This window comes from Ahaetulla prasina, chromosome 3, assembly GCF_028640845.1.
Source record: "Ahaetulla prasina isolate Xishuangbanna chromosome 3, ASM2864084v1, whole genome shotgun sequence".
In the NCBI taxonomy this organism is placed as follows: Eukaryota; Metazoa; Chordata; class Lepidosauria; order Squamata; family Colubridae; genus Ahaetulla; species Ahaetulla prasina.
Window position 1 is genome coordinate 110,853,643 of NC_080541.1, and position 22,273 is coordinate 110,875,915.

Consider the following 22,273-nt stretch of genomic DNA (forward strand, 5'->3'; position numbering starts at 1 on the left):
GGGTTTTCCCCATTTTTAATTGTTTAATTGCCTCCACTATTTCTCCAGTAGCTATCCGCCTATTCAGCTCCTCCCTCTGTTCTAATGTTAAAGTATTAACCTTATAATCTTTCAAATAATCATAAATGTCCCTATTCAATATTTTGTCTTTTGCATATAGAGCAGTGTAAAATTCTGACAATGCCTTTTTAATTTTATCCTGTTGATATATCTCTTTGCCTTTATATTCTATTTTTTGTATGACACGTGCTTTCTGTTTTTTCCTTAAGTTATATGCCAACCATCTCCCAGGTTTATTTGCATTACAAAAGGTATTATGTTTAGCATATTGTATATTCGTTGCCACCTGGTCTGCCATTAACGTATTGAATTGACTCTGTAATATTTTTATAGCCTCTTTAAGTTTGTGATCTTGTGGGTTTTGAATTAATAACTGTTGCTTCCTTTGAATTTCTTCTTCCAAGTACCTACGCTGCCTTTGTTTATTATTCCTCTGCCTATTGTCCAAGTATATCAATATACCTCTAATAAAAGCTTTACTCGCCTCCCACACAATTCCTATAGGTGTCCCTTTGTGCATATTAAAATCAAAAAATTCTTTCAACTGTTTCTTACAATGATTTACATTATCCTCATATCTAAACAGATTTTCATTCAACCTCCATGTTCTACCACCTTTTTTCCCTTGTAATAATTCCATCCATACTGGGCTATGGTCAGTTAAACACCTCGGAAATATCTTCATTTTCTTCACCCTAGAAAGCAAGTCATTAGAAATTAAAATAAAATCAATACGTGAGAAAGATTGGTGCCTATCGGAAAAAAAAGTAAAATCTCTCTCATCTGGGTTCCGTAACCTCCATATATCTCTAAACTCAAAGTCTTCCATCATTTCAAAAAAGGATTTTGGTAGTTTTGCATGTATAGGTATCTTCTTGGAGTTTTGCTTTAACTTTTAACTTGTCCCAATTAGTTCCATTCAAAATCTATGTCCCAGTTTAATTAGTTCCAATTCATAGAGGAAGAAAAAAATCAGAGAAGTTTCACCACGTTGTAATTTCAAATCCTCCATTTTTTCCCCCTTTTTATATTCTAGCAACAGGCTTTAAAAGTCTCCAAATTTTCCAACTTTATTTAAGGGTTTCCTTATTTTTCTTTCTTTTTGAGGGGTCTCCACTTCAATTTTAAAAGACAAAATTCTTTCGGGTCTTTGATTATATGCTTCCGTTTCTTTTATTTTACTGTGTTTATGATCCTTCTTAGTTTATCTGCTATCCCACTGCCAATTTTTTTTTCAAATGTCAAATTAAAGTATTTTCTTGTGAGTTGGTAATCACTCACCCAGCTTCAATATTCCATCCAAATCACCGCTCCTGCTCAAAAACTTGGTCCGGTTGCCCCAGCTTAATGATGGCTGCCATAGCCCCTGCCCCTGCCGCTGAGTTGAAGACCTTTCCTTAAACCTTCGAGGAACTTGCCGGTTCCCCTCAGTCTTCCAAGGTGCCACTCCTTCTTCACCATGCCTGCAGCACAGTTCTGGTCCAAAGACCTTTCATCCCAAAAATTTGCAGAGCTTGGCGTGTCCGTCTCGCCGCAACACTTCTGGTTGAATCCCTTTGTTGTGCTTTTTTGATGACGTTTTTGATGTTAGCTGTCCATTTTAGATCTTGCAATATGGTAGAACCTAGAAATTTGAGGGTTTCTACTGTTGATACTGTGTTGTCTAGTATTGTGAGAGATGGAAGAATGGAAGGGTTTCTCCTAAAGTCTACCACCATTTCTACGGTTTTGAGTGTGTTCAATTCCAGATTGTTCTAGTTGCACCACGAGGCTAGTCATTCAACCTCCCATCTGTTTGTGGATTCTTCATTGTCTCGAATGAGACCAATCACTGTTGTGTCATCTGTGAACTTCAGTAGTTTAACAGATGGATCTTTAGAGATGCAGTCATTGGTATACAGAGAGAAGAGAACTGGGGAGAGCACACAGCATTGGGGGGCCCTGTGCTAATTGTACAGGTATCTAATGTGATTCTGCTTAGCTTCACTTGCTGCTTCCTGTTTGTTAAGAAGCTTGTGATCCACTTACAAGTCTGTTCAGGTACCTGTAGCTGGTTAGTTATAAGAGTGTCTGGAATGATGATAGTTGCCGCCTGGGAAAGGGCGGCAGCGGGGGCTTTGGACCGCGTCGTGCCTTTGCGGGCTCTGACCTGGCGCCAATCTCGAATAGCACCTTGGTACTTTGAGGAGCTGAGAGAGATGAAGCACTGAAAAAGACACCTAGAGAGTGGTTGGAGGGCCAGCCGTTCTGAATCTGATCGAACACTGGTAAGGTCTCATATTCAGACCTACCTAGTGACGATAAGAGTGGCAAAATGTGAGTATTTTTCCACTCTTATTGCATCAGCAGATAACCGTCCAGCCGCCCTGTTTAGGATGACCCGCTCCCTCCTTCATCAGGGAGCTCGGGAGGATCCCTTGCAAGGGCGTGCTGAGGATTTCGGACAATATCTGCATGATAAAGTTGCTCAGATCCGGGATGGGCTGGACTCAGATTGCATAGATTCGGGTGGGGTGACGGAGGTAGATCTTGAGGATGTCATCTGTGAAGAGTTCGATACTGTGGCTCCCGAGGACATGGACAGGATACTGAGGAGGCTGAATGCGACCACATGTTTATTGGACCCATGTCCCTCCTGGTTGATACTGGCCACACAGGAGGGTACATGAGGCTGGCTTCAGGGAATTGTCAACGCTTCTTTGACAGAGGGTGTCTTCCCTACCACCTTGAAAGAGGCGGTGGTGAGGCCCCTCCTCAAGAAGCCCTCCCTCGATCCAGCTGTTTTATCGAATTATCGTCCAGTCTCCAATCTTCGCTTTGTGGCGAAGGTTGTTGAGAGTGTGGTGGCGCATCAGCTCCCCCAGTACCTGGATGAAACTGTCTATCTTGACCCATTCCAGTCCAGTTTCCGGCCTGGGTACAGCACAGAGACGGCATTGGTCGCATTGGTTGATGATCTCTGGAGGGCTTGGGACAGGGGTTGTTCCTCTGCCCTGGTCCTATTAGATCTCTCAGCGGCTTTCGATACCATCAACCATGGTATCTTGCTGCGTCGGCTGCAGGGTTTAGGAGTGGGGGGCACCGTTTATCGGTGGTTCTCCTCCTATCTTTCTGACCGGTCGCAGACGGTGTTGGAAGGAGGGCAGAGATCGGCCGCGAGGCACCTCATGTGCGGGGTGCCACAGGGGTTGGTTGTCTCGCCTCTTCTGTTCAACATCTACATGAAGCCGCTGGGTGAGATCATCCGTGGTTTCGGGGTGCAATGTCATCTGTACCCTGATGATACTCAGCTGTACATTTCCACCCTGACCCACCCCAACGAGGCCGTTGAAGTGATGTCCTGGTGTCTGGAGGCCGTGCGGGTCTGGATGGGGAAGAATAGGCTTTGACTCAACCCTTCCAAGACTGAGTGGCTGTGGATGCCGGCATCCCGGTACAGCCAGCTGATACCATCGCTGACTGTTGGGGGTGAGTCATTGGCCCCTATGGAAAGGGTTCGCAACTTAGGTGTTCTCCTGGATGTACGGCTATCTTTAGAAGATCATATAACGGTTGTCGCCAGGGGAGCTTTTCATCAGGTTCGCCTGATATGCCTTCCTAGACTGGGATTCCCTATGCATGGTCACTCATACCCTCGTCACTTCCCGCCTGGACTACTGTAACAGTCTCTACATGAGGCTCCCCTTGAAGAGCACCCGGAGGCTCCAACTGGTCCAGAATGCGGCTGCGCGAGTAATAGAGGGAGTGACTCGAAGCTCCCATGTAACACCTCTCCTGTGCAAGCTGCACTGTCTTCCGGTGGTCTTCCAGGTGCAATTCAAAGTGTTGGTTACCATCTTTAAAGCACTCCATGGCTTAGGACCGGGTTATTTACGGGACCGCCTGCTGCCACCAATAGCCTCCCAGTGACCTGTGTGCTCCCATAGGGAGGGCCTCCTCAGGGTACCGTCAATCAAACAATGTCGATTGGTGACACCCAGGGGGAGGGCCTTCTCCGTGGAGGCACCTGCCCTCTGGAATGAGCTGCCTCCGGGGATGCATCAACTCCCTGACCTCCGGACCTTCCGAAGTGAGCTTAAGACCTTCTTGTTTTATTGCGCAGGACTGGCCTAACGTATTTTAAATGTGGGTTTTTATTTTGGTTTTATCACTGTTTTATTCATTTCGGCCTAATTTGAATTTAGATTTTTAAAATGTTTTTAATTTTTGTAACTCTGTTTTATTTGGGCTGTGAACCACCCTGAGTCCTTTGGGAGAAGAGCGGTATATAAACTTCCGGACCTCCAAACCTTTCGCCGCGAGCTTAAAACTCATCTATTCATCTGCGCAGGACTGGACTAGATTTTAGATTTTAAATTTAAACTGGTTTTAATGGGTTTTATTATGTATATTGTTATTTTTAATTATTCGGCTATTTGGAATAAGTTTTTTAATTGATGTTTTATTTTGTATTTATATGTATTTTTTATCTGCCTGTAAACCGCCCTGAGTCCCTAGGGAGATAGGGCGGTATAAAAACACGAAAAATAAATAAATAATAAATTAATTAATTAATAAAATAAATAAATAAATGGTATTGAATGCTGAACTAAAGTCTACAAAGAGGACCCTTGCATAGGTCTTTGGAGATTCAAGATGTTGTAGGATGTAGTGCAGAACCATATTAACAGCACCATCTGTTGATCTATTTGCTCAGTATGCAAATTGCAAGGGGTCTAACAGCAGATCTGTGATGGTCTTCAAGTCAGACAGCACTAGCCTATAAAAGGTTTTCATGAGTACAGATGTTAGAGCAACTGGTCTGTAGTCATTCAATATTCTGTCCCCCCCCCCAGTCCGGGAGACACGTGAACTGACTCAATTAGCCAGCAATTTAGTCCACGGCAGCTATCAGCTCTGGCAGCAGACCAGCGAACGTCTGCCAAGGTTTTCTTTATCTTCCCTGATGCCGGCATCACAGAAGCTCGTTACCAGAGCAACCAGGAAGTCAGGAACAAACAGCAATCCAGGCCAAATGCTCAGTCAAATAGTTCAGCTCAAGTTTTCTCCAGTCTGTTTGTTTTGTCCGTCACGAAGTAGTAGAGCAGCCCCTCCTGCTTTTATACCCTGTGGGGTGTGGCTCCATGACTCAGCACTCTCTAGGCCTGCCCCACCCCTTCTTTTGTTGTTCCCGCCTCTCTTGTCTACGAAACCTGGGATCTAACCAGGACTGATTGTCCACAGCTGGGTCTGAAAGCGTTGCCTGGGCGGGGGGAAATACGGGAGACAGAGGCCTTGTCACCTCCTCCACCTGGCCTGCCTCTAGCTCCTTGGAGCTGAGCCAGAGAGGCTGGCCCTGCAGAAGGGAGCCTCGACGGCCCTTCCTCCTCACTCTCTGAGTCACTTTCTGGCAGGGGGCCAGGCCCGGGAGGGGGGGCTGGAGCCACAACATTCAATTCCTTGATGGTGGGCTTCTTCAGCACTGAGATGATAGTAGAGCATTTGAAGCAAGAAGATGGGGGCCAATTGGTCAGCACAGACTTTTAAGCAGAAGGAGTTATCTTGTCTGGGCCTGGAGCTTTTCCTGGCTTTTGTCTGTGAAATAGGTCTTGCACTTCTTTTTCTATGATCACTAGGAGTTGTGAACTCAATGGGATAGGGTCAGTTGTAGGAGGCTTGGCTGTTGTTGGTGTGTCTGAGATGGGGGTTGTGGAGATAGGTGGCTGTAGTTTTCTTTCAAACCTGCAATAAAACATGTTCAGGTCATCTGCCAGTTGTTGATTTCCTTCAGCCTTCAGGAGGTTTGCCATAGCTGGTGATATATTTAAGAGTTTTCCACGTTTGCTGGTTCATTTGTTAAGAACTGATTCTTTAGCTTTTCAGAGTAGCTTGGTTTTGCTGCTCTGATCTCCTTTGTTAATACATTTCTGGCCTGATTGTACAGAATTTTATCACCTTTTCTGTAGGTTTCCTCTTTGGAACAACGTAGCTGCTTAAGTTTAGCTGTGAACCAAGGTTTGTTGTTACTGTATATTGTGTATCTTTGTCGGTACACATAAATCTTCACAGAAGCTGAAATACAGTATCTGTGAATTCGTCCAGGTCTGCAGAGGTATCTTTAAAAAATATTCCAATCAGTGCAGTAAAAGCAAGCCTATAGTTTTAACATTGCCTCCTCAGTCCAGGTCTTCATTGATTTAATTGTTGGTTTTGTGGTTTTAAGTCTTTGCCTGTAAGCAGGTACAAGGTGAATCATGCAATGATCAGAGTGTCCTACAGTTCCTCGTAGTAAAGATTGATAAGCATATTTTACTGTTGTGTAGCAATGGTCTAAAGTATTCTTGCCTCTAGTGGGACAATTGATATGCTGAGAGTATTTTGGTAGCTCTTTCCTTAAGTTTGCTTTGTTTAGATCTCTCGTAATAATGGCCAGTGAATCAGCCTCCATAATCTGGTCAGCTAGAGTTCATAATGCCTTGTTTACACAGTCATGTGGTGGGACATAAGCAGCAATTAGAAGAAATGAGGAAAATTTAGAAGGCGAATAGTATGGTTTGCAATTGATAATTAATGTCTCTAGGTTTTCGTCACAGAATTTGTATATTATAGTTATATCCTGAGACCAGCTGTTGGTGATATATAAGCATAAGCCTCCTCCCTTCTTTTACCAGATGTTTCTGCAATTCTGTCTGATTGTTGAATCTAAAACCCTGGGATATGCAGTCTGCTATCTTCAATTGATTCATTTAACCAGGTTTCAGAGAAGCATAGGACTGCTGAATTGTAAAAAATCAGAATTGTATCTGTTTAAAAGGAGTATTTCATCTATCTTATTAGCAAGTGAATGTACGTTGGTTCGGAAAATTGAAGCCAGAGGAGTTTTATTTCTCCTATTTCTTAGCTTGATTAGAATTCCCACCCGTTTACCTCTCTTTCTCCACTTCTGCCATTTGGTTTTTTTGGTAATCCATGGCTACATTGCTTCTTCCTGTGTTAGAATCTCCTCCGCATTTGTAAAGATGGGGGGTGGGGTGGGGTGAGATCACAGAAAACTGCTCCTTAAAGAAATATTGCTTAATTTATAGCAGATAGTCTTGTGAGTAAGAAATCCGTAGTGAGTCGCAGAGAATAATTAAAAATAAAGAAACATTTCACCGAGGCAGCCTTCGCTTTCGCCGGTGCCATCTTGGATCCATCTAAGATTACTAATGGATTACAAAATCTGCATTTTGAAATGCTGGCCACCTCAGTTTCTCCTTGGGTCAGGGAAACGGTTTAGTTTCTGCCTCCCTTATGAATTTTTCATTTCTCTTTTAGGCGAAATATTTTATCCTGCCTTTTTAAATATTTCCCAAAATATTTTATTCTTGGTGCAGGGGGAGACTTCCCACAGTGCCATCTATGCTTTGCCACCTGCTTCCTGTAGAATAGGCTGCAGGTATTTTCCTTCCACTTCCTTGCTATTTCACTTGTAATTTTCATACATTAGTGTAACTTGCAATTAATTTTACAGCTTTTTTTATATACAAATCTTTTAAACATAAATCATTCAAAACATGGAGTGTTTTTTTTACTGTCTACTGATCCAAATACTAAATCAGAATAGAATGGAGTGATCCATCGTAGTGCTCCCCAGTTGCTTCTGAGTGCTCAGACATTTTCCTTAGTCACTTCCTAGAATATGGGTTTGCTTAGTCTTGTACCATCAGTTATAACTCTCTTTCTTTCTTCTTCTCATTGGGCTCAAGTTAAACGTGACAATAGGTTAATATGAGATGGAGGGATGGAAATATAATATTATATATATATATATATATATATATATATATATATATATATATATATATATATATATATATATATATATATATATATATATATATATATATATATATATATATATATATATATATAGATGTTTGGATATTGGGGTTTTCTCCCGCGTAAAATTGGATGTGTCTTGGCGGCGTTTCGTGAAGTCTCATTAAATCATCTTCAGGCTTCAGCTTTGTGCTTCTGGGAGCAATGTGTGACTGCAGCTGTTTCTTCCTTTTTAACTGCTAGTGGGGGTTTGAACTGATTGGGTGGGAGCTTGGCTGTGCTCTGATTGGATGTGGTTTTTTTGGTGCTTTGATTGGCTGGGGGTGTGTCCTCTTTGGGTGGGGGCTTGGTTGTGCTCAGATTAGTCTGAGCTGCAGGGGGATTTGAGCTGGTGAGCTGCATAGCTGTTGTTTGGCTTCGTGTTCGTGGTCGTGCTACATCTTCATAGTGGGTGTCAGTCTGCTGCATGTATGGATTGGAAGGGTTTGAAATGGTTAATGTTGCAGCTGCGGTCTGGCTTCTGGTCCTTGGTCGTGCTTCATGATCAGTGTGGGTTTGGGTCTGCTTTCTGGGTGGATGTGTGGTGGTGACATCCTGTGTGGACCTCGTGAGTGTGGGTCTGGTGTCATTCCTCTTGTTAGGGACACGTTTGTCAATAAGGGCAGGTTTCCAAATGGCTGGTAGGCGGGAGGTATCATCTCGTTTGTTCATGCTGTGTGGGTGTTTTTCTATCTCGATGGCTTCTCTGATTATTCTGTTGTTAAAGTGTTCAGTTTTGGCGATAGTTCTGGTCTTTTTAAAGTCAATATCGTGTCCTGTGACTTTAAAGTGTTGGACCAGGGAAGAAGTTGGTTCCTATTTTTTGACTGAGTCAGTCAAAAAAGAGGAACCAACTTCTTCCCTGGTCCAACACCTTAAAGCCACAGGACACGATATTGACTTTAAAAAGACCAGAACTATCGCCAAAACTGAACACTTTAACAACAGAATAATCAGAGAAGCCATCGAGATAGAAAAACGCCCACACAGCATGAACAAACGAGATGATACCTCCCGCCTACCAGCCATTTGGAAACCTGCCCTTATTGACAAACGTGTCCCTAACAAGAGGAATGACACCAGACCCACACTCACGAGGTCCACACAGGATGTCACCACCACACATCCACCCAGAAAGCAGACCAAACCCACACTGATCATGAAGCATGACCAGGACCAGAAGCCAGACCGCAGCTGCAACATTAACCATTTCAAACCCTCCAATCCATACATGCAGCAGACTGACACCCACTATGAAGATGTAGCACCACCACGAACACGAAGCCAAACAACAGCTATGCAGCTCACCAGCTCAAATCCTGCAGCTCAGACTAATCTGAGCACAACCAAGCCCCCACCCAAAGAGGACACACCCCAGCCAATCAGAGCACCAAAACCACATCCAATCAGAGCACAGCCAAGCTCCCACCCAATCAGTTCAAACCCCACTAGCAGTTAAAAGGAAGAAACAGCTGCAGTCACATTGCTCCCAGAAGCACGAAGCTGAAGCCTGAAGATGACGAATGAGACTTCGTCGGCCGCCAAGACACTTCCAATTTTACATGGCAGAAAACCCGAATAACCAAAGATCTACATACAAACACCCGCGGATACCTCAGAAAACATATATATATATATATATATATATATATATATATATATATATATATATATATATATATATATATATATATATATATATATATATATATATATATATATAATATTTCATAATATGATAAAGAATACCAGTATTTTGAAGCAGTACAAGTAGATTGTTAATGTTCTGAACAATTTATTATCATTTAGAAAATTGAAAATAATCGACAATATTTTAAACCTCTCTTTGTTTCTTCTTCTGGTTGGACTCAAGTTAAATGTGCCAATAGGTTAGAGAGGGAGGGAGGGAGGAGGAGAGAGAGAGAGAGAGAGAGAATATCCACATAAAGAGTTTAAACCTGGTGTTTTTGGACTCATATGCTAGGCAAGGCATCTTATAAGTATGCTTCATACTGCAATATAATACACTGAAAGTAGCTATTCAAATATAGTTCAGTATTGAAAAATTACAATGCTTCCTTTTACAATTTGCAGGGCAAAGTTCCTCTGTCTGAAGATCCTGCTGCTAAATCTGGAGGCCCAAGTTGTACTGCAAATCAAGCAATAGGTGCAAATATGAACTCTGGTCAAAGCGACTGGCTTTCCTATCACTAGATGTCAGAAGATACAGGCAAGAATCCTCTAGCCTGAAAAGAATGGGTCCTTTGTATAAAAGAACATCAGAGACTAACTTTGAAAACTCTTTTAAACAAGCCAGATTGAAAATAACAAGAATGCCCTTATGCTGTTCCATTCACTTTGACTGTATTTGTGTGGAATAATATACAAATGGATTATATGCATACATTTTACCTAATATATAACTGATTTGTTATTTCTGCGTGGTAGAATTTTACAATAGGCTACTGCTTTTTTTGACCTAGGAGACCCAGCTACATGTTTATCATTATGATTCTTCTTTGATTTATGATTTATGAGATTATGCTGCTCTCCATAAAATATTTTAAATAGTTATATTAATTCTTTGGACATTTATTAATTTAAATCATAAAATGTATCTATTTACATTTCTGATAACACAAGTGATTAGGTATGCTTTGTTAGGAAAAAAGAGAACGATTTTCCTAATAATGGTGCACATTATATCCTCAGTGTATCTAAGTTCTCAGTTACATCGTTATCTGAGGTTAGGCTTGAAATAGTGATTTTCACAATACCCAAACACTACACGTGCATGTCTACATGCAAAATGGAATTTCAGTAATCAACAATTATTCTTTATTTCTATCAAGTGTACAGTATTACATATTGTACATTCATACACACATACATGCATGCATACATACATAATATACTGCAAGGTAACTAATTCTCCTTTGGAAAAAGTGGAATGAACTATGCACAATTTGAAAAGAGCGCTGTGCCCTCAGTGACATTATAGTCAAGAGGACCACATAAGCTCCCTTACTCCTTGCTGCCCTTTAAGTTATATTCACTTATGGTGATCAAAAATATTCCAAGAGTAAGTAAATGAGTTTTAACACTAATATTGATAGTACATCCTATAGCAAAAAAAAGAGAGTAATTCAGTAGTAAATCCATAAGAAAGGGCTTCTATTAAGGACTACTTTTTTAAAAATCCTATGTTTTAATATAATTTTCTAGTTTTGTGCTTACATAGCTGAATGAGATGTCTGTACATTTTGTGTTTTGCTAGTAGTATTGTGTTCAAACAATCACAAAAATCACAATTGTAAAGAGATTTGTATCTGTGGATGAAAAAGCAAGTAGTATATTAATGTAGCAGATTAGACAGTGAAGGATGCAATGCGGAAACAACTGGAATCAGCAAAAAATATATATAAATGCTTTAAAGGATGTAGAATATAGTACACCCATTTTGATTTATGCACTGTATCACTATGTAAAGTCGAAATAAAAATACTATATACATATTGTAAGCCAGATTTTAATATTGTATTTGTATGCTCAAAATTAATAAAATTGGTTTGTAAATTCTTTAAATGGAATTAATATGTGAATTCAAATCTTGACATTGAAGCTATCATCACCATCATGGTGTCAGTAGTACATATTCACAGGACAGAAAGGAACAACATAGCTTTGTTCCACTGTTGCCTTCCACCAACCAGCATTCAGATCATGCTACCTGTGATTCAATGATTTTGGGATTCAAAGTGTATTCTCAAGCAGGAACACCGAGGTATCAGAGGTTGCAGATTGCTATCCATTCATCTTTGTTTAGGGTTTTTTGATGTTCCATTAGTAGAAGAATTGTATTTCTTCCGTCTCAGACTCTTAGATTACCAAAAGACATATATCTCTTCGAAGACAGAATTTTTTAATGATTTTTTAAGACTTTTTAAAATCATTTTTTTCAAATTTTGAAATTATTTTAGCCTAAAACAGATTTTTTTTTTGCAAGTCAAAAATCAAAAATTAAAAAATAGTATCAATATAATGTGAAAACAAAACCAATGTTTTCTTTTCATATTGTCATCATAGTGTTGGAAGAAATATCCACCTGGGTTCAGTTCCAAGTAGGGAGAGAGACACTGGAAACATGGAGGCTGATAGGAAATTGGTTTATTGATGTACAGGACCACATGAGTTTGAAGTCCTGGTGCAGCTGAACACATGGAGTAAAGAGAGAGGGTTATTTATACCCTCTCTTGGACCATGCCCTTGAGCTTTCTGTTCCTGTGGAAGAAATGTATTTTATTGGCTGCTGTCAGACTCCCATGGGGCTATGCAGGGATCATAGCATATGACAGCTCAAGACAGCCCACTTTGTAGGCTGTCTTGAGTCCCAGGCTTGGTTGAAGCTTGCTGATGCAATGAAGGGGCTTGTTGTGCAATAGCTATTGTGGCGGAATGGCTTTGCCTTGAAGGATAATCCCATCATCTTGGAACTGAACATCTTTTGTTTTGTTGATAGGCTGTCTGTCTTGCTGGGGCTATTAAGAAAGATGGGGGCTGCTTTCCAAGAGCATGTTTCTCCCTTAGGGAAATATAATATTCTGCATTTTATAATATATCTCAAAATATTTCATTCTTCTAGGAGAGGGGTGAGTGCTAAAGTTCTACAGTAGCTTATTTGGTTTTAATTTAAGTCCTGAATATTGATAAATTCAGGAATGAGGGGTAGACAATTAAGGAAATTTTCTTCTGCATCTTCTGCAAGATAGAAATAGAAATAGCTTTTAGGCTTATATACCTCCTGATAGCACTTTACAGCACACGCTGTGTGGTTTCAAATGTAAGCATTATTTGCATATTGCCCTCAACAATCTGAGTCCTCATTTCACAGACCTTTGAATCAGTGGTGGTTTCAAAAATTTTTACTACCGGTTCTGTGAGTGTGGCATGGTGGGTGTGGCATGGCTTGGTGGGCGTGGCTTGGTGGGTGTGGCAGGGGAAGGATACTGTAAAAACTCCATTCCCACCCCACTCCAGAGGAAGGTTACTGCAAAATCCCTATTTCCTCCCAATCAGCTGGGTATTGGGAGGCAGAGAATAGATGGGGTGGGGCCAGCCAGAATTTTTACTACCAGTTCTCTGTACTACTCAAAATTTTACTACTGGTTCTTCAGAACTGGTCAGAACCTGCTGAAACCCACCTCTGGTCTGAATGATGGACAACTGAGTCAACCTTGAGCCCTTCAGACAGTATTGCCTTCAAACTGCTGGAGAGAGCAGACATGCAGAAGTGGGACTCTCATGAATAATCTGATTAAAACCTTTAAAAAAAACATTCACAGAATTGCAACCACAGGGCCATGGGGAAAGTGAATGGAGGAAAAGACCGGACTTGGAGAGAAGAGAAATCTTGAAAATCAGACATTTATTTGGATGCAAAATTCCAAATTCTGGTGAGTTCTACTTGTAATCAGAATACAGTTCCTTTGTTCTCCTGATGACATTGAGAAAATACCAGCATTGACAAAGTTTTTCAGCATTGACAAAAAAAAATTTATATAGAAGGAAGGCCCAGATGAGGGAAGAAGACACAATAAAAAATAGCCATTTTTTTAACAGTCTAAAAAAACAGAATTGAAGCCTCAGAAACAAAAAAGCAAAGGAAATAGCCCGGGGTGGGGGGCTGTAGCTAAAACAATTAAGATTGACAGGATTAAAACAAAACACACAGAAACCAACTTTACAGGAGCAAATATTAACCTTTTCACTCCTGAGCAAGGCTGTATAGAAAAATTATCCCACCAATAGACACAGGATTAAACATCACAATTTTTGAACTAAAAGGTATAAAAACTCACGTCTGGAAACCTGTCTTTCTAGCTAGCCCGGGGGGGGGGGCAGGGGGGAACCTTGCTGAATGTCACTCATCTTCGTCCTTTGTCATTAAAAGTCTTCTTTCCGGCAGCTTGTTTCCTTGTTAATTTGTTCTTCAAGTGCCATTTACGGTATCCCAGCTGGAAAAACCCAACTGCTGACCATTTCCTCCCAACAGACTGAATTATTTTTCTTCAATATTGACTGCATACAGTAGTTTTTACCATTAACAGAGTATACTTACTTAGACATAATTGCAAAATGAATTACATACAGAGATGATTGCATGGGTGTTCTTTTTTCCTCTTTCTTTCTCTAATGAAAGAAGTACAGATCTGTTACAAGGATGCTTTATTTTATTTTATTTTTCTCTCTGCATATTTATAAGGATTTAAAAGATTCCAGTCTTTACTAACTAAATAATCATGAATGGATGGAATACAATTTTGTTTAAATATATTGAATGATCCTGAGAAACTGAGTGAACATTTTAAAAAGTTACAACTATTGTTAAGTTTTACAGCCGGATCATAAATTTTTATTAACTAGATCGTAAATATCACATTATTATCCTGAACAGCAATTATCATTCTACTTTCTTTTGTGGATTACAAATAGTCAGAGATTGCAATGTTTTTTTACAATATTTTAAAATTTCTAATACTTTTAAATATTTTGTGGATTTTCCTGAGCTACCTTGTATTAACTTTTTATATCATATGTGTGTGTGTGTGTGTGTGTGTGTTCTTTTTTTATATACTAACAAGCTGACTTTTTTGTGTGTTCTCAGCTGAGATACTATTTTTTTTCCTTTTAAGCTGAGATTTTGTTTTACTTTGCAAATTTTATTCATCTGTCATTTTCAATACGTGTGTAGATTACAAACTATATCAACAGGGCAACATCAAGATTAGCTACAGGAGGGATTAAAAAGAGAACTTGAACTCTTTAACAAAGAGGTGAGAGGTGGCCCAGCTGAGGGGTGACCCAGCTGAGAGGCGGCCAAGTGTCCCAACTGACAGGTGGCACAGTGATCCATCTGAGAGAAGGTGAGACAGCCAAACTGAGAGGCAGAGAGGCAACCCAGTGAACCAAACTCTCAGCAGCAGTGAAATGGAGCTAGGTGGCAGTAGACTAAATGGGAGCCACGTGGCTGAGGACCCAGGAGCAGCAGCAGCACAGCAGATGGGAGAGCTGGCAGCAAGAGGCAGCACAAAGAAGCAGATCCTGAGTGGAGCGTGGAAAGCAATGGGAGAGCATCGGTGCAACTGGAGGCTGTCGGTGTTAATGAAGCATTTCAGCACAGTGGATCAGTGAACTGGTGACTGAGAACAGCAACAGAGCAGCATGGGAGACCAACAGGCAAGACATGGGGGGAGGAATGCCATGAACCGAGAAAAGCAGGGAAAGCTGAAGTGGCAGAAGAAAAACAGGTAGGAAGAGAGGATAAAAAGAGAGGAAAAGATTTTCTTGCAAAAGAAAATCAAAGGCAAATAGACAATAGCAAGTACAGAACATATAAAGGCAGTGAAGTAAGAGATAAATCAAGCCCACAAGAAAACAGGGAGGGAAAGTGTGCATGTTCCCATTGGTGGTTAGCCAGAGACGGATAATGAAGACAAACGGCCTGGCATGCCTCCAGCCCCCAGTCCTGGCACCATGCCCAGACAGACCAAGCAAGACGAATGGCCTGGCATGCCTTCAGCCCCCAGTCCTGGCACCATGCCCGGACAAACTGAGCAAATAAACCCCTCCCCCACAGCATGTGAACATGAAGAGCCTGAAGCCAGTCACGAGCTGGAATTGCCGGCAGTTGGAGGGTGGATGGATCCACGCTTCCAGAGAATGGAGAGGCGACGTCAGCAAAAGGAAGGGAGGGGCAGGCCTGGATAAGTGCTGAGTCATGGAGCCACACCCCATGGCCTATATAAAGGATCTGCTTTCTGGCATTCTTTGAGTCAGGCAAAGTCTAATTTGGATTGCTGAAGTCACATCTTGGACTCCTGCCAGTCCTGAAAACTCTGACAGAACTTTGGCAAAGCTGCAGAGGCTTGGTGGCCATGCTTGATACAGACTTCCCTGACCCGGCCATCAGAGGAGGAGTGGGATATGACAGCCCTAGCCGCAGTAGCAGGAGTGAAGAAATTTCATGAATACCTTTTTGGGAGACATTTTGAACTTATTACCAACCATCGGTAGCCTGGGTGATAACGCAATGGGCGTGGGTTGGTCCCCAGCCAACCGAGATGGGAATTGTTTTTGGCAGCCTAAAACTATACGTTGGTCCACTGCCCCGGCAAGGACGTAACTCATGCCGATGCTCTGAGCAGATGCCTGCTTCCAAAGCTGGTAGATGATCCAACCCCGGGAAGATCGGCGCTGCTCATTGACTCTATGATAACAGGACCTTTAACTTCAAAGGTTTTAGCAAAGGCTTCATGGCGTGACATTGTTATAAAAACTGTCATGGGTTGGTTCCAAAGGGTGTGGCACAAAGGCAAACTGACAGATGAATTCAAGGACTTTAGTAACAAACATAATGAACTAGCCACACCGGGGGGGGGGTGGTTGTTGTGGGGAGACAGGGTGGTTGTGCCAGCGGCACTAAGAATAAGGGTCTTAGAAATGTTGCATGAAAGCCATCCTGGGATATTCCACATGAAGGGTCTCGCAAGAAGTTACGTTTGGTGGCCCCAAATAGATAAGGACATCGCACAATGGGTTGCCAAGTGTGCCCCATGCCAAGAATCCAGACCTGCCCCCCCCAGCCCCCATAAGAGAATGGGAGCGGCCCCGAAACTTTTGGTCCCATATGCACATTGATTTTGCTGGGCCATTTCATGGCCAACACTTCCTGATAGTTGTAGACGCTTTTTCAAAATGGTTAGAGGTGTTCATAATGAAATCAACGACAGCTGTGGTCCGGGTGCTCCACAAGCTTTTTGCCACCCGTGGGCTTCCAGACACTCTGGTCTCTGACAATGGTCCCCAATTTACTGTCTTACAATTCGAGAGATACTTGGCAGACTTGGGGATCCGACATGCCCACTCAGCTCCATACAAACCGAGCATGAATGGTTTGGCCGAGAGATTTGTGCGAGCCACCAAGGAGGCTTTGGCACAGTTGGGCCCAGGGGACTGGCAGGAATGGATCGATACCTTCCTAACAGCCCAATACAGCACTCTATGCCCAGCCATGGGTCTAAGCCCAGCTGAACTTCTCATGGGACGCAAGCTGCGATGCACCCTTGACCGCCTCAACCCAAATTACTCCCCTGATGGGTACTGGGGGGAGGGGAGGGCATAAGGGAATTCCAAATAGGTGACCTAGTTTTCGCAAGAAATTACACAGAAGGCCCAGCATGGATAGCTGGACAGATAACAGAAAAAAAGTCCCTAAATCATATAGGGTAAATGTGGGGAACGGAAGAATCAAACGGAGACACATTGACCAAATCCGTAAGCAAACAGTCCAAAAATCAGGCTTTAACTACAACCAAATTATTCCAACAGCTAACTCAAGCCCGAGAGATCCAGATGACTTATCTGAAGACTTCAATGTCCAGCGCTGTTCTGAGCCACCGATAGACTCCATCACCAACCCATCAGCAAGTGTTTGAAGAATTAGCAGCCAATAATCCACAAGCCAGGCCCCTCCCAATGGAAGAGCTGGGAGGAACAGAAAACACCTCTGACCAGCATGCTTCCCCCACCAAAACTGAGCCGCGCAGGTCATTTAGACACCAGGAACGCCCTAACTTTTTGCACGATTATGTATGCTAATCTATGCAAGATAGAGGTGAAGTCATTCGGGGGGGGGGAAGAGTGTTGTGTATGCTCCCATTGGTGGGAATTCCAGCGGGAAAACATTCAAATCCTATTGGTTGTTACCTGGCCCCAGGTGTGTATAAAAGAAGAGCATCCTGCCTGTATCTTTGTTGAAGTCTCACTCTAAATAAAAGAGCTGTGGTCACTGGTCTGGTCTCGAGTCTCCTCCATTGCCCAATCTAACAGAAAGGATCACAAGAAAGAAGGGACAATCAAAGAACATTCCAGTACAGGCTAAGAACGAACCTCCCACTTAAGCCCATTCAACACTAAAAAAATTAAATTGAATGTTAGAACTTTAACTTTAGCTAGACTTGAGTCCCCCAAATTTTATATGTTCTGTTAGAACATCTGTATTCCAAACTGGATATTTTTCACTTTTAAAAATCTGTGGTTAAACCCTCTACACTTTCATTCTCAATTGTTTTGTAAATCCACTCATGGAAGAAGAAACTGATACTATTGTGATCTGCAGAACATGTTCTATGTATATACTTATCTCCATAGAATACCCAAATTACATATGTACCAAATGTAAATTAATCAAGTTACTAGAAGAAAAAGTAAAGGTTCTAGAGGAAACGCTAACCATTCTGAAACTTGACCTATGAAATGAGAAACCCCACACCTTGCAAAAAGAATATGCCCAAACTGAACATAATAATGACCAACTTCTAAAAGAGGAAGAAAACAGATGGAAACATGTCACTCCTAGAAAAAACACAAATCTAATACAAAACCCCTGTCCAAACCAACCCACTCTGATGCAGCCCCACTGGTGCTACATGATATCGATATCATGGACTCTCACTAGAAGAAAACATGCAGACACATAGAAAAGATGCATCATCAAATGTCCCTAAAAAAGTAGCACCATCAAATGCTACTGTGATAGATCGAAAAACACCTGAAACCAGTGATGAAATCCAAATTTTTTTACTACTGGTTCTGTGGGCATGGCTTGGTAGGCATGGTGTGGCTTGGTGGGTGTGGCTTGGTGGATGTGGCTTGGTGAGTGTGGCAGGGGAAGGATACTGCAAAATCTCCAGTTCCACCCCACTCTGGGGCCAGCCAGAGGTGGCATTTGCCAGTTCTCTGAACTACTCAAAATTTCCAATACTGGTTCTCCAGAACCTGTCATAACCTGCTGGATTTCACCCCTGCCCCAAACCTTCCTAGGAAAAAAAAGGCAAATCTTGGTGATAGGAGATTCAATTTTCAAGGGAATAGAACCTGCTGTCGGTAGTAATAGTCAACCCAGAGAGGTATGTTGTCTCCCTGCAGCTAAAATCAAAGATGTGGCTGAGAACCTAACCAAAATAATAAAACCAACAGACTACTAGCCCTTTCTACTACTACGTGTAGAGATAAATGACACAAAAAAGGACTTGAAAACAATATTGAATGATTATGAGCAGCTAGGCAAGAAAGTCAAGGACTTAGGTGCACAAGTAATTTTTTCATCTGTAATGCCAATGAAAGGACAACATCTGGCAAGAGGGTTGGTGTTGCCAAAAAACTTTGGATTCCCGGACTATGGTCTGTACTACCTCCAAGATGGGCTTTTGGCAAGGGATGGGTTGTATCTCACAAAGATTGGGAAGAATGTTTTCAGAAAACAACTGGCTCAATTTATTAGGAAGGCTTTAAACTAAAATTGAGTGGGGAGGGTGACCAGTCTATAGGATCTCCAGGACCTAATTCCAAGCAAAACCTTCTAGGAAGCAAGGTAAATAATGAAGTAAGGAGGGATGGGAAGGAAGACAAACTCAAATAACAAACAGGAGACATAGGAAGCATACCCAGAGTCAGGCATAAAGATCTCAAGAGCCTATATACAAATGCACAAAGTTTGGGGAACACACAGGGTGAACTTGAACTATTAATACATGAAGGTAGATATGACATAGTATGATTAGCAGAAACTTAGTGGGATGAAACCCATGACTGGAACATACTGATAGAAGGATATAAACTCTTCAAAAAAACCAGACCCCATAAAAGAGGAGGTGGAGTTCCACTGTATGTAAAGGACCACTCTATTGCTACAGAATTGCATGAAACCAAAGATGAAAACCTCCTAGAATGCATATGGGTCAATATAAAAGACAAAAAGAGTGACATGGCCATAGGTGTATACCTATGATTGGCCACCCAATCAACCAGAAAAAATAAATATCCTTTTCTCCAAGCAACTAACAAACACACTACAATAATAATGGGGGACTTCAATTACCCTGATATCAATTGGAAAACTAATTCTGCACCAAATGAAAAATCAAATCGGTTCCTAACAAATCTAGCTGACAACTTTGTTGTCCAAAAGGTAGAGGAGGGAATTGAGGACAGCCATACTGGACTGAATACTTACAAACAAAGAAGAAGTGATAGAGGGAGTTGAAACTGCAGGAACCTTGGGTGAGAGTGACCATGTCATAATAGAATTCAACATAACACAAACACAAACAGTAGAACATAATGATACCAGAGTCTTAGATTTTAAAAGAGCTGATTTTAATATACTCAGAGAGAACTTGGGAAAGAGTCCTTGGACGAAAATCCTAAAGGGGAAAACAACTCAAGAATCTTGGGAAACTTGACCAGTGCAATACCACTAAGAAAGAAAAATAAGAAATCCAAGAGGAAACCAGCATGGCTGCACAAAGATCTCTCTGACAAATTGAAAGACAAAAAAGACAAGTACAAAAAATGGAAAGAGGGACACATAACTAAGGCAGGCTATCAGCAGATAGCCAGAATCTGCAAAGACGAAGTCAGGAAAAGACTCAGAATGAACAAAGACTTGCAACAAAAGTCAAAAATAACAAAGAAATTTCTTCCAACGTATAAGCAACAAGAAAAAAAATCAAGGAAACAGTCGGTCCACTAAAGAGAGAAGATGGCAAGCAAGTAACAGGCAACAGAGAGAAAGCAGAGCTGCTTAATTCATTCTTTGCATCGATCTTCACGCAAAAAGAAACTATAGCCCAACCTACCAGAAACATAACTGTAAAAAACAGATTGGAAATAAAAGTTAAAATAAGCAAAAAAGTAGTAAGAGAACACCTGTCTGATCTTGATGAATACAAATCAGCAGGACCTGATAGATTGCATCCCAGAGTTCTAAAGGAGCTGGCAGATGTCATCTCAGAACCACTCATCACATCTTTCAAAAATCCTGGAACACTGGGGAACTACCAGAGGACTGGAAAAGAGCTGATGTGGTTCCCATCTTCAAAAAAGGGGGGAAAAACAGATTCAGGAAACTACAGACCAATCAGCCTAACATCAATACCCGGGAAGATACTGGACAACATAATATAAAAACAGATCTGCCAACACCTGGAAATGAGTAAAGTAATAACTAGCAGCCAGCATGGGTTTGTTAAAAACAGATCATGCCAAACCAATCTCATTTCATTCTTCACCTAGTGACTAAATTAGTAGACCAGCAAAATACTGTGGACATAATATCCTTAGACTTCAGAAAAGCATTTGACAAAGTAGACCACAACCTATTTCTTCATAAGCTAGAAAAAAGTGGGATAGATAGCTTCACCACCAGATAGATTCGCAACTGGCTGACAAACCATATGACAGCCTCTGCTCGCTACTTTATTACTCTGGGTTGTCTGTCTTCTTCTTTTTTTTAATTCAAAAAGTTTTACAAAATTTTTTTCCCCTTTCCCCCTCCTCTCCCTCCTTCACAACCCCTCCCCGACTTCCCGGAACGAGCACAAGGTATAGTTAAAAATAAAACAAACATATGCTAAAAAATTTTCGTCCCAACTTAATTATACCCCCACAATCATCAATTCCTAACTTCCCCCGAAAACAATCAAAAATAATACATCATAATCATTCAAAAACAGTCTGATAACTCTTAGTCTGATATCTACTTTGAATATAGTCAATCCATTTTTCCCATTCCTTTAGGTATCTTTCTTGCATATTGTCTTTCAAAAAGGCTGATATCTTCGCCATCTCAGCCAAATTGACAACTTTCAATATCCATTCTTCTATTGTAGGTACTTCTTTTTTCTTCCAGTATTGTCCTATTAGTAATCTTGTTGCTGTTATTAGATTTAAAATCAATTTAGTCTCAATTACTGTACAGTCCGTAATAATTCCCAACAAAAAAAATTGCGGCAGGAACTTTATCTTCTTTTTCAAAATTTTTGTAAAATCCACCAAATTTTTATCCAAAAGGCCTTTATATCCTTACAAGTCCACCAAATATGAAAATATGTAGCATCATCACAATTACATCTCCAACATTTTGCTTGCATATCTGGGTACATACACGATAATTTCTTAGGATCTAAGTGCCATCTATAAAACATTTTATAAAAATTTTCCCTCAAATTCTGTGCCTGCGTGAATTTAACATTTCTAACCCAAATTTTTTCCCAAGTTTCCAATAATATTGGCTCCTGAAAATTTTGTGCCCACTTTATCATACAGTCCTTTACCAAGTCCCTTTCCGAATCTATTTCAAGTAACACATTATACAATCTCTTTATATGCTCCTGAGACTGATTTCTAATTTGCTTTACCAAATTTCCCTCGTTCTGCTCTATACCAATTTTCTGATCTTCCTTCCATCTAGCACGTAGTTGCTCATATTGAAACCAAGTATAATTTGAGGCTCCAGTGACGTCACCCTCCTGCT

At 41.2% G+C, this 22,273-nt stretch overlaps 1 protein-coding gene across 1 annotated transcript in view; it reads left to right on the top strand.

Moving 5' to 3' along the window:
- Positions 1-11,478, top strand: part of LOC131194992 (protocadherin-16-like) — a 120,836-nt gene extending 109,358 nt beyond the window's left edge. The window contains exon 4 of the mRNA XM_058176619.1: positions 9,994-11,478. Within this exon, the coding sequence (XP_058032602.1) occupies positions 9,994-10,113 (120 nt within the window). The 3' untranslated portion in view covers positions 10,114-11,478. The remainder of the gene's footprint in view (positions 1-9,993) is intronic.
- Positions 11,479-22,273: the final 10,795 nt, after the last annotated feature.